General features: G+C 42.0%; 1 protein-coding gene across 1 annotated transcript in view; it reads right to left on the reverse strand.

Moving 5' to 3' along the window:
• The window catches only part of KLKB1 (kallikrein B, plasma (Fletcher factor) 1), a 35,982-nt gene that overhangs the window by 9,884 nt on the left and 12,811 nt on the right, over positions 1-13,287 (reverse strand). The window contains exons 6-8 of the mRNA XM_011959514.1: positions 11,805-11,964; positions 10,366-10,475; positions 84-243 (exon numbers count right to left, since the gene is read on the reverse strand). Of these exons, the coding sequence (XP_011814904.1) occupies positions 84-243; positions 10,366-10,475; positions 11,805-11,964 (430 nt within the window). The remainder of the gene's footprint in view (positions 1-83; positions 244-10,365; positions 10,476-11,804; positions 11,965-13,287) is intronic.

The following is a 13,287-nucleotide window of genomic DNA, read 5'->3' on the forward strand; positions in this document are numbered from 1 at the left end:
AAAAAAAAAAAAAAAAACAAAACTCAGACTCTAAAATAAATTTGATGAAAGTACAGCAGCAAGTGCTAGCCATGCATACTCGCCTTTGTGACTCGATCTTCCATGCATTCGTATAGAACGTAAAGAAGAGGCAGTTGGGATGATAGGTGCAGATAGTTCGACACACAAAAGCATCTGGAGTGAGAACTCTGGCAACATCCACACCTGAGAAGGCAAGATGCTGGAAGATGTTCATGTGACAACCTGTGAACTCAGAGAGAGATGTTCCTTAGGAAACGACACGATGCTAAATTTGCTTGTATTTTGTCATCATAATTAAGGAAATTATGACTATTTATATTATTCATGGTACTAAACATCCTAAGTGAAAAAATGTCCTTTAAAATACCTCCAAACTGTTTGCCATTTAGAGGAAGGCAAAACGGGTCCAACTCTAAGGAGCAAATTCCTGTGTCAGAGAAATAAAAGCTGTGCTGCTAGCTCCAGTCACCACCTTTGCCAAATGTTTGCATTACTCAGCATGTGTTTACGTTTCCTTTCTATTACTCTGACTCTGAGGCCTTAGGAATGTAAGGGGGTTTTTTTTTGTTGTATTTTCCTGAATATTATAAAAAATTCTTTAATAAGAAGTGATTAACAAAAATGCCTTATGCACATTAAAATTAGAACAAGAGACAATCCACTTTTATTAACATTACATTAGTATGATCTTATATCTTAGTTTTATTTTAGTTGTGTTCCTATCGTTTATGTAGTTTACTAAATTTGATAACACATAATTCTATTGATACTCATTGGTCTACAGATTCAATGCACTCTCTATCAAAATCCTGCTGCCTTTTTGTTGCAGAAATTCACAACCAACCTCCAATTGATATGGAAATGCAAAAGATCCGGAATAACCAAATTAATCTTGAAAAAGAACAAAATAAAAGCACTCAGACTGTCTGAGTTCAAAACTGACTACAAAGTTATGGTAAAAAAGACTGTGTGTAACTGGCATTAGGACAGACAAATAGGTCAATGGGATAGAACTGATGGTCTAAAAATAAACTCTTACATTTATAGAAAATTGATTTTGAAAAGGGTTTCAAGACAATGGAATAACTGAATATCCACATGCAAGAATTAAGTTGGATTCCTATTTTACACCATATACAAAGTTTAATTTAAAATGCATTAAATGCCTAAATTTAAGAGCTAAAACTATAAACCTCTAAGAACAAATCATAAGCAAAAATCTTCATAACCATGAATTAGGTTTTGGCATATTAGGTAAAGCACATGCAAGAATAAAGCCAGACTGGATTTCATCAAGTTTAAAAACTTTTGCGCTTCAGAGAACACCATCAGTAAAGTGAAAAGATGACCTGCAGATGCATAGAAATTTTTGTCAATAATATATGTTACAAGAGTGTAGTATCCAGAGTATATAAAGAGTTCATACAACTCAACAATGAAAACAAAATAACCCAATTATTTTTAATGGCTAAAGGATTTAAACAGAGATTTCCCCAAAGAATTTATTCAAATTGATAATAAGCACATGAAAAGATACACAACATTATTAGTCATTAGGGAAATACATATCAAAACCACAGTGAGACACCACTTCACACTGCCTAGAAAGGCAATAATAAAAAAAAAACATAACAAGTGTTAAGGTTGTGGAGAGATTGAAGCACTCAGTTGTTGCTGGTAAGAATGTAAAATTGTGTAGCTGCTCTCAAAAACAGTTTGGCAGTTCATCAAAAAGTTAAACATGGAGTTACTGTATGATCCAACAATTTTAATCCCAAGTATATACATAAGAGAATTTAAAATGCATGCCTACAAAAATGCATGCTGTTGTCCATTGCAGCACTATTCATGAGGCAAAAATCAAAAAGTTAAACATGGAGTTACTGTATGATCCAACAATTTTAATCCCAAGTATATACATAAGAGAATTTAAAATGCATGCCTACACAAATGCATGCTGTTGTCCATTGCAGCACTATTCATGAGGCAAAAAAAAAAAAAAAAAAAAACAGAAACAACTCAAATGTTCATCAAAGTATATAAACAAAATATGGTTTATTCATACAAAAGAATATTATTTAGTCCTAAATAGGAACAAAGTACTGTTATATGCTAGAATATGAATGAGCCTTGAAAACACTCCAGATGAAAAAAGCTAGATGCAAAATGTGCTGCATTGCATGATTCCATTTATGTAAAATGTCCCGAAGAGTCAAGTCCACAGACATGGAAAGTACATTAGTGGTTGCCAGGGGATTGGAGGAGTAGGGAACGGAGAAAGACTGCCAATGGATACAGTCTTTCTTCAGTGGTAATAAAACTGTTCTGGAACTAGATAGTGGTGATTCTTGTGCAATCAGGTGGATATACTAAAAACCACTGAGTTTACACTTTCAAAGGGTTAATTTTATGTTATCTAAATTATATACCAAAAATTTTAAATCTACTATGAAAAAATAATATATGTTATATTAAAATACCAAACTTGATAGAGGGAATTCATGTAAAACAGACATATTATTTATATACATAAGAATTAAATTTTCTTGATATTTTCAGCAGCTTCATAGTGGATTCTCAAACATTCTTCAAGTCTTCTTATAAAGTGCTATTAAACCCCATTTTTTCCAATGTGTACGTATGATTCTAAGAACTTCACATTTATCCATGTTAAATGTCAGGTCTCTGAGCCCAAGCCTGCACACACACATCCAGATGGCCTGAAGTAACTGAAGAATGACAAAAGAAGTGAAAATGGGCGGTTCCTGACTTCACTGATGACATCACCTTGTGAAATTCCTTCTCCTGGCTCAGAAGCTCACCCACTGAGCACCTTGTGACCCCCGACCCTGCCCATCAGAGAACAACCCTTTTGACTGCAATTTTCCATTACCTACCCAAATCCTATAAAACGGCCCACCCCTGTCTCCCTTCGCTGGCTCTCTTTTCTGACTCAGCCCAGCTGCACCCAGGTGATTAAAAAGCTTTATTGCTCACACAAAGCCTGATTAGTGGTCTCTTCACACGGGCACACATGACATTTGGTGCCGTGACACGGATCGGGGGACCTCCCTTGGGAGATCAATCCCCTGTCCTCCTCCTCTTTGCTCTGTGAGAAAGATCCACTTAGGACCTCTGGTCCTCAGACCAAACAGCCCAAGGAACATCTCACCGATTTTAAATCGGGTAAACGGCCCCTTTTTACTCTCTTATCCAACCTCTCTCACTATCCCTCAACCTCTTTCTCCTTTTAATCTTGGCGCCATCCTTCAATCTCTCCCTTCCCTTAATTTCAATTCATTTCATTTTCTGGTAGAGACAGAGGAGACACGTTTTATCTGTAAACCCAAAACTCTGGCGCCGGTCATGGACTCGGGAAGACAGTCTTCCCTTGGCGTTTAATCACTACAGGGACACCTGCTTGATTATGCGCCCATGTTTCAGAGGTGTCTGATCACCGCAGGGATGCCTGCCTTGATCCTTCACCCTTAGTGGCAAGCACCACTTTCCTGGGGGGCAAGCACCCCTTACCCCTTCTCTCCATGTCTCTACCCTCTCTTTTCTCTGGGCTTGCCTCCTTCACTATAGGCAACTTTCCACCCTCCATTCCTCTTTCTTCTCCCTTAGCCTATGAACTTAAAACCTCTTCAACTCACACCGGACCTAAAACCTAAACACCTTATTTTCTTCTGCAATGCCACTGAACTCCAATACAAACTTGACAATGGTTCCAAATAGCTAGAAAACGGCACTTTTGATTTTTCCATCCTGCAAGATCTAGATAATTCTTGTTGTAAAATGGGCAAACGGTCTGAGCTGCCTGATGTCCGGGCGTTCTTTTACACATCAGTCCCTCCCTAGTCTTTGTTCCCAATGCAACTCATACCAAATCTTCCTTCTTTCCCTCCCACCTGTCCCCTCAATCTCAACCCCAAGCGTTGCTGTGTCTTTCCAATTTTCCTTTTCTATGGACCCATCTGACCTCTCCCCTCCTCCCCAGGCTGCTCCTCGCCAGACTGAGCCAGGTCCCAATTCTTCCTCAGCCTCCGCTCCTCCACCCTATAATCCTTCTATGACCTCCCCTCCTCACACCCGGTCCGGCTTCACACCCGGCCCTCTCACCTGCCCAACAATTTCCTCCTAAAGAGGTGGCTGGAGCTAAAGGCATAGTCAAGATTAATGCTCCTTCTTCTTTATGTGACCGCTCCCAAATCAGTTAGCATTTAGGCTCTTTTTCATCATATATAAAAACCTAGCCCAGTTCATGGCTCATTTGATAGCAACCCTGAGACGCTTTACAGCCCTAGACCCAGAAGGGCCAGAAAGCCGTCTTATTCTCAGTACGCATTTTATCACCCAGTCAGCTCCTGACATTAAAAAAAAAAAACCTCCAAAAATTAGATTCCAGCCCTCAAACCCCACAGCAGGACTTAATTAACCTTGCCTTCAAGGTGTACAATAATAGAGTAGAGGCAGACAAGTAGCAACATATTTCTGAAATGCAATTCCTTGCCTCTGCTGTGAGACAAAACCCAGCCACATCTCCAGCACACAAAAACTTCAAAATGCCTAAGCTGCAGTGGTCAAGCATTCCTACAGGACCTCCTCCATCAGGATTTTGTTTCAAGTGCCAGAAATCTGGCCACTGGGCCAAGGAATGCCCGCAGCCCAGGATTCCTCCTAAGTCGTGTCCCATCTTTGTGGGACCCCACTGGAAATCAGACTCTCCAACTCGCCCAGCAGCCACTCCCAGAGCCCCTGGAGCTCTGGCCCAAGGCTCTCTGACTGACTCTTTCCCAGATCTTCTCGGCTCAGCAGCTGAAAAGCTGCCTGATCGCCTCGGAAGCCTCCTGGACCATCACAGACGCTTTGGGCAACTCTTACTGTGGAGGGTAAGTCCGTCCCCTTCTTAATTAATATACCTGCTACCCACTCCACATTACCTTCTTTGCAAGGGCCTGTCTCCCTTGCTCCCATAACTGTTGTGGGTATTGACGGCCAGGCTTCTAAACCTCTTAAAACTCCCCAACTCTGGTGCCAACTTAGACAACATTCTTTTATGCACTCCTTTTTAGTTATCCCCACCTACCCAGTTCCCTTATTAGGTTGAGGCATTTTAACTAAATTATCTGCTTCCCTGACTGTTCCTAGGCCACAGCCACACCTCATTGCCACCCTTGTCCCCAAAGCCTCCTTCGCATCCTCCTCTTGTATGTCCCCACCTTCATCTACAAGTGTAGGTTACCTCTGCTCCCTCCTTGGTGACTGATCATGCACCCCTTACCATCCCATTAAAACCTAATCACCCTTACCCTGCCCAGCACCACTATTCCATCCCACAGCATGCGTTTAAAGGATTAAAGCCTGTTATCACTCACCTGTTACAGCATGGCCTTTTAAAGCCTATAAACTCTCTTTACAATTCCCCCATTTTACCTGTCCAAAAACCAGACAAGCCTTACAGGTTAGTTCAGGATCTGTGCCTTATCAACCAAATTGTCTTGCCTATCCACCCAGTGGATATATACTCTCCTATCCTCAATACCTCCCTCCACAACCCCTCCATAACCCATTATTCTGTTCTGGATCTCAAACATGCTTTCTTTACTATCCTTTGCACCCTTCATCCCAGCCTCTCTTTGCTTTCACTTGGACTGACCCTGGCACCCATCAGGCTCAGCAAATTACCTGGGCTGTACTGCTGCAAGGCTTCACAGACAGCACCCATTACTTCAGTCAAGCCCAAATTTCTTCCTCATCTGTTACCTATCTCAACATAATTCTTCATGAGAACACACATGCTCTCCCTGCTGATCGTGTCTGGCTAATCTCCCAAGCCCCAACGCCTTCTACAAAACAACAACTCCTTTTCTTCCTAGGCATTGTTAAGTACTTCTGCCTTTGGATACCTAGTTTTACCATCCTAACTAAACCATTATATAAACTCACAAAAGTGAATCTAGCTGACCCCATAGATCCTAAATCCTTTAGCCACTCCTCTTGCCATTCCTTAAAAACAGCACTAGAAGCTGCTCCCACACTAGCTCTCCCTAACTCATTCCAACCCTTTTCATTACACACAGCCAAAGTACAGGGCTGTGCAGTCAAAATTCTTACACAAGAGCCAGGACCTTGCCCTGTAGCCTTTCTGTCCAAACAACTTGACCTTACTGTTTTAGGCTAGCCCCCATTGCCATGGCTGTATCTCTCTGATCCACCTGACATCCACTCCATTTCCCCATATTTCCGTCTTTCCTATTCCTTACCCTGATCACACTTGGTTTATTGATGGCAGTTCCACCAGCCCTAATCGCCACTCACCAGCAAAGGCAGGCTATGCTATAATATCTTCCATATTTATCATTGAGGCTACCACTCTGCACCCTCCACTACCTCCCAGCAAGCTGAACTCATTGCCTTAACTCAGGCCCTCACTCTTGCAAGGGGACTATGTGTCAATATTTACACTGACTCTAAATATGCCTTCCATATCCCGCACCACTATGCTGTTATACGCGCAGAAAGAGGTTTCCTCACTACACAAGGGTCCTCCATCATTAATGCCTCTTTAATAAAAACTCTTCTCAAGGCCACTTTACTTCCAAAGGAAGCTAGAGTCATTCACTGCAAGGGCCATCAAAAGGCATCAGATCCCATTGCTCAAGGCAACACCCATGCTGATAAGGTAGCTATAAAAACAGCTAGCATTCCAACTTCTGTCCCTCATGGCCAGTTTTTCTTCCCTCTCATCAGTCACTCCCGTCTACTCCCACATTGAAACTTCCACCTATCAATCTCTTCCCACACAAGGCAAATCGTTCTTGGACCAAGGAAAATATCTCCTTCCAGCCTCACAGGCCCATTCTATTCTGTCGTCATTTCGTAACCTCTTCCATGTAAGTTACAAGCCACTAGCCTGCCTCTTAAAACCTCTCTTTTCCTTTCCATTGTGGAAATCTATCCTCAAGGAAATCACTTCCCAGTGTTCCATCTGCTATTCTACTACCCCTCAGGGATTGTTCAGGCCCCCTCCCTTCCCTGCACATCAAGCTTGGGGATTTGCCCCTGCAGAGGACTGGTGAATTGACTTTACTCACATGCCCTGAGTCAGGAAACTAAAATACCTCTTGGTCTGGGTAGACACTTTCACTGGATGGGTAGAAGCCTTTCCCACAGGGTCTGAGAAGGCCACCGTGGTCATTTCTTCCCTTCTGTAAAACATAATTCCTTGGTTTGACCTTCCCACCTCTACACAATCTGATAATGGACCGGCCTTTATTAGTCAAATCACCCAAGCAGTCTCTCAGGCTCTTAGTAGTCAGTAAAACCTTCATACCCCTTACCGTCCTCAATCTTCAGGAAAGGTAGAATGGACTAATGGTCTTTTAAAAACACACCTCACCAAGCTCAGGCTCCAACTTAAAAAGGAGGACTCTGTCAAGGATAGAGCCCAAAAACTCACCAACCAAGCAACTAATGCTGCTGAATCCCCTTAGGCACTCTCTAATTTAGATGTCCTGGGTCCTCCCAATTCTCAGTCCTTTAATACCTGTTTTTCTCCTTCTCTTATTCAGACCTTGTGTCTTCCGTTTAGTTTCTTAATTCATACAAAACCATATCCAGGCCATCACCAATCATTCTATATGACAAATGCTCCCACTAACAACCCCACAGTATCAGCCCTTACCACAAAATCTTCCTTCAGCTTAATCTCTCCCACTCTAGGTTTCCACACCACCCCAATCCTGCTCGAAGCAGCCCTGATAAACATCGCCCGTTATCTCTCCATACCACCCCCAAAATTTTTGCCACCCCAACACTTTACCCCTATTTCATTTTATTTTTCTTATGAATATCAGAAGACAGGAATGTCAGACCTCTGGGCGTAAGCCTGCACACACACATCCAGATGGCCTGAAGTAACTGAAGAACGACAAAAGAAGTGAAAATGGCCGGTTCCTGCCTTCACTGGTGACATTACCTTGTGAAATTCCTTCTTCCTGGCTCAGAAGCTCTCCCAATGAACACCTTGTGACCCTCCCCCACCGCCCACCAGAGAACAACCCCTTTGAGTGTAATTTTCCATTACTTACCCGAATCCTGTAAATGGCCCCACCCCATCTCCCTTCCCTGACTCTCTTTTTGGACTCAGCCTTCCTGCACCCAGGTGATTAAAAAGCTTTATTGCTCACACAAAGCCTGTCTGGTGGTCTCTTCACACAGAGGCACGTGACATTAAATATATGCAATACTGCAGGCCAATGTCCTAACCTATTAAAATGGTTTTTACTTTGCTTTTCATATCTAATATGTCGGGCACTAGTTATAGATATTTCGGCGAAGCAACCAGTTGATTTCTAGGACATTCTCTGTTTCAAGTATGCCATCTGGTTAGTCTCGGAACAGAAACCATGATGTTGCTCCCACTAATTGCAATTTCATCAACCAGGTTCTTTTATCAGACTTTCTTCCCCAGAGTGATAAAAATTTAAAAAAAAAAACAAAAAAAACAAAACTTTTTCCAGTTTATGTTCTCCTGCTTTTGGCTTGAAAAATATGTTTATCACCTCAATTGATAAATTAATAAGTCATATGGTAGATTTTCCATATCAGAATTGCAAACGGTTTTGTTAAATTCACTGGGGAGATGTGATTATCGTGACATCTCTCAAGATCTATGCAGGGAGATGGACCGCAAGAGAAGGAAATCTGTAAATATGATGAATTCATGTGAGTTGAGAGGCAGGAGACTTTAAAACACCATTAAATCCATTAAAAAATCAAAATGGGGAGTGAGCAATGTGAAATCTGTGTGACCCAAGGGTCAAGTTCTGGTTTAGCTCGTCAGCTATGTGACCCCCGAGCACCTTCACTTCTGCCCTCCTTCTAGGAGCCTTAGGGGTTTTGTTTGTAAAATTAGAAAAATCCGTGGTGAAACTAAGGACAAATCTGTAGTGATGACTACAGATGATCCCTAACTTATGAATCTCATCTGGGCAGTGAGGCCAGGAGACAGCCCTACTCCAGGCTGAGGAGGCACGTAGCTACTGGGTGTTCCCTGAGGAATGGGGAACATGTACTCAGTGAAAAGTCATGCCCTTAGCAGCTCAAAACACTGCCTGAAACAGCCAGATTTTTGTCAGTCTGTAAAGGCCATTTGATCAGATTAAATCACATGTGAACTCACTGCAATTTAACAAGAAAGCAAGTACAGAGATGAGCCATCCAGGGTGCTCTCCCAGGTATGGACAGCAGCTGTGACAGCCCAGAACCACAGCATGAGCTTGCCTGTTCCCTGAGTAAGTGCAGCAAATCCTTCCAGCAACAGTTGGATACAGAATACAGCATGCTTGCATCGAGTCCTGCCTCCTGGCAGCCTTCAAAAACTCTCCCGGAAAAAAATAATATGAACGTTGAAATTACATCACCAGTACGTGTGAACCTGGCACACGCCGTGGAGAAGGTGTGCTGTCGCAAAGAGGAGACAGGAAAATAGACACCTTGTAGCCAACCTTCCCAATCTTCCACAGGGAAATCCTAGCCCAGCATCCAGTACAGGGCCAGGCACAGAGCCAGCAGCCAGTACTGTGGAGAACTGGCAGTAAGAGATTTGGTTTCAGTAACATCTTGTCATTAACATCCTGATATGCTAAATGAGGTGGAATGTCATGGCAATTTTCTGGATAATTCCATTGAAATTACCTTTATGTGTGACACGACAGAATGTTATTTCCCTCCTCCTGGTAGAGTCATTTCCCTAGACAGGGACGCAACCAAGGAATGACCTTACAGTTTTGCTACAATATCATTGTACCTATAACAACGTCACTGTACTAGTTTCCTCTAACTGCTGCTATCGGGGCGTAACCACAAACTCAGTGGTTAAAAACAACACAAAGTTATTATCTTACCATTCTAGAGATTGGGTCTTACTGGGCTAAAATGGAGACATCAGCAGGGCTTGTTCCTCCAGGACGCTCCACAGGGAAACTGTTTCCTCACCCTTTTCAACTTCTAGAGGTCGCCTGCATTCCTTGGCTCATGGGCCTTCGTCTTCAAAGCCAGCAGTGTAACACCTTCAAACCTCTCTCTGGCTCTGACGCTTCTGCCTCTCTCTTTTTCTTATTAGCCTTGTGAGCACTCAACCCTGTGAGTACACGGGGCCCATTGAGAAAATCCAGAGTAAACTCCCCGTCTCAAAGTCCTTAACTGAATCCCATGGATAGAGGCGCTTTTGCCAGCTATGGGAACACTCGCACAGGTACCGGGGCTCAGCACAGGGACATCTCTGGGGGCTCCTATTCCGCCTACTACAATCACAAGGTGAAGTGGTCCTACAATTACCAATTTCTGAAAGGGCACAGGGCTTCAGTGAGAATCCAGATTCCACGTTATTCAGCACCTTTATAGTGGTAGGCGTTCCTCTGGGACCGTGCTTTAATAGGCAAGTGTTCCTGAATGGGAAGAAAAGAGGTTACTTTGCTTCCTGCACTTTGAGGTGGAGGTAGCAGTCCAGGTAACATTTAGTATTCAAATGGACAGTGGAAAAAACAATGACACGGATAATGAGTGGGTTAGGGGTTTGCATGATTAATCAAATGGACATCCTTCTCGGCACAAAGGGGTAAAGGGAAAGTTGGGGTGAGAATGAGGCAGGAGACACCATGACACTAAACCCTCATTCTATAAGCAAGGCCTATGTGTGGGGTAAATGGAACTTCAGGAAAAATGACACCAAAATTCGCTTCAGGAAAGCGAAAAATGACACAGACTTCAGAAAATGTCTTCAGAAACAATGACACCAAAATTTCGCTTCAGGAACAATGACACCAAAATTTCGCTTCAGGAAAAATGATACCAAAATTGAGAAGAGCACGGAGTGATCGACAGTAGAGACTGGGAAGGTGATAGAGAGGTGGGAAGGGGGCGGGTGATGAAAAATTGCTTAGTGGGTACAATGTCCATGACTCCAGTGATGGATATACCAAAAGCCCAGACTTTACCACCGTACAATACACCAAGGTAATAAAATTACCCTTGTACCCCATATATCTATGCAAACAAAAATGAGATTTAAAAATAAGGAAAGAAATTCACAAGTTAAAATCAAATTGTGACTAGCTCTATGAATGAAATAAACAGAGCTGAATGTGGCTTAAAAGAGAATGCTCAGAAATGGCCCTTTGGAGGGGACGGTATCTGAGGAAAGACCTGAAAGAATCAGGCTTTGGCGAAGTGGTGGAAGAGGATGCCAGGCTTTGAAGATGGGGTACAATTACCTGCTAGGGGAAAAGAGTAGAGAAACAAATGAAATTAAATGAATTATTTAATTAAAAAATGAAGGGCCGGGCGCAGTGGCTCATGCCTGTAATCCCAGCGCTTTGGGAGGCCGAGGTGGGTGGATCACGAGATCAGGACTTCCAGACCAGCCTGAGCAACATGGTAAAACCCCGTCTCTACTAAAAACACAAAAATTAGCTAGGTGTGGTGGTGGGTGCCTGTGGTCCTAGTGACATGGGAGGCTGAGGAAGGAGGATTGCCTGAAGCCAGGAAGCACAGGTTGCAGTGAGCTGAGATTGTGCCACTGCACTCCAGCCTGGGCAACAGAGCGAGACTCAGCTCTGAAGAAGATAAAAATATAAAATAGAATAAGTAAATAAGGAAAGTGGTTAGGAGTAAAAGCCCTGTTTGGTTTTTAGTTCGGGAACAAAAGAAGTTATGAAGAATACAATGAAATCCTGGGGGCACTAATATAAAGAACAAACACCATGAATTGTACTCACCGGTAGTCTGCATTGTGAAATGTTTGTGTGGCATATGAAAAAAATTGGCAGCGAATGTTATTGGTGCACCTTTTTTGGCATTCTTCAACACTGCTAACCTTAGATACATTAAAATTGACTCCTCTCATATCAATTCCTTTATAAATGTCTCTGTGGCAAGCTGTACAAGAAAAAGTACATAGAGCAAATACAGTTCATTTTCTTTCTAGAGGTAGATTAGATACCCACTACCATTTGGGCTGGTAGTTTAGAAGGATCCCACTAGCATTTGGGCTGGTAGTTTAGAAGGATAACAGCCCAGTTTTGGCAATTGGTATATTAATTAAGGGATTTAAAATTTTAATTGTGTCCGTAAAGTATCAAACTCTGCTTGAAGTAAATACAATCCAATATTTTCCTGAAAGCACTAGCTTGGAAATTGGGTTACTTCGCTTCTTAAATTGCAAGATGCATGCAGCAATACAGGTAAATTTCACGTTGAAATTAACAATTAGCAGTAGGAAATAAACAAGGCAATAATAATGAGGACACTGATAATGTGTGCTGAGGTTTGCATTATTAAAGAAACTGATGTGCCTTTGACCTTTTGCACTGAATGAAGGAGCTTCTCTATCTCTCAGTGTTATTTCTCTGCTTTCAACTTCTCCTGTCTGACTACAAATTGCATCTGGATCAATCATTACAAAATGTGGGGAGTTGTTGTTTATGCATGATGAAACCACTTCCATTCTTGCTTTAAAATAGTGTTAACTTCTATTTAAGCACCCTTTTCACTGAGATTTGTCTTACATGCAAAAGATATAGATAATTATTTTCACAGACAATGAAGCAAAATTAGGCTCTTTTTATTTTAAATATTCAAATTTCTTAGTTAGACTTTTGGTTAAGGAAGTAATGTAAACCAGAAGTATAAACCATAAACTTTTTTAAAGTTTTATTCCCCAAGATTATGTGGAATAAACCATCATCTATTACAGGTAACTTTCCACTCCTAAGAAGTCTGGTTAAAGTCATAAAACTAAATTTAAGGGTGGGAAAGACAGAAAATATACAAACTGTCAGGAAAACTGTATGTTGAATTGGGTAGGGAGGTGGATTATTCACAGTGGTTCTTAAACACGGGAATTTGCAGACGGTAGAAATCTCTTTCCAATTTTTCTGCATGTGAGAAAAGAATAGGCTAAGAGTTGGGATGGGACTCTTACAAATAAAAACTTTTTAAGTGTTCATGTGAAAGCTCTAAATGCTTTTGACTAGAATTGTTCCTGAAAGTAGAGATTTTATGTACTTGGGAACAATTTTTCACTTTAAGATGATGAAGTTAGAAAAAAACATTAAAAGCAAGCTAAGTGAGTAACACTGAGGTTTTTGTTTGTTTGTTTGTTTGTTTTGAGACGGAGTCTCGCTCTGTCGCCCAGGCTGGAGTGCAGTGGCCGGATCTCAGCTCACTGCAAGCTCCGCCTCCCAGGTTCACGCCATTCTC

The sequence above is a fragment of the Colobus angolensis genome, unplaced genomic scaffold (genome assembly GCF_000951035.1).
Source record: "Colobus angolensis palliatus isolate OR3802 unplaced genomic scaffold, Cang.pa_1.0 Scaffold5, whole genome shotgun sequence".
NCBI classification, from domain to species: domain Eukaryota; kingdom Metazoa; phylum Chordata; class Mammalia; order Primates; family Cercopithecidae; genus Colobus; species Colobus angolensis.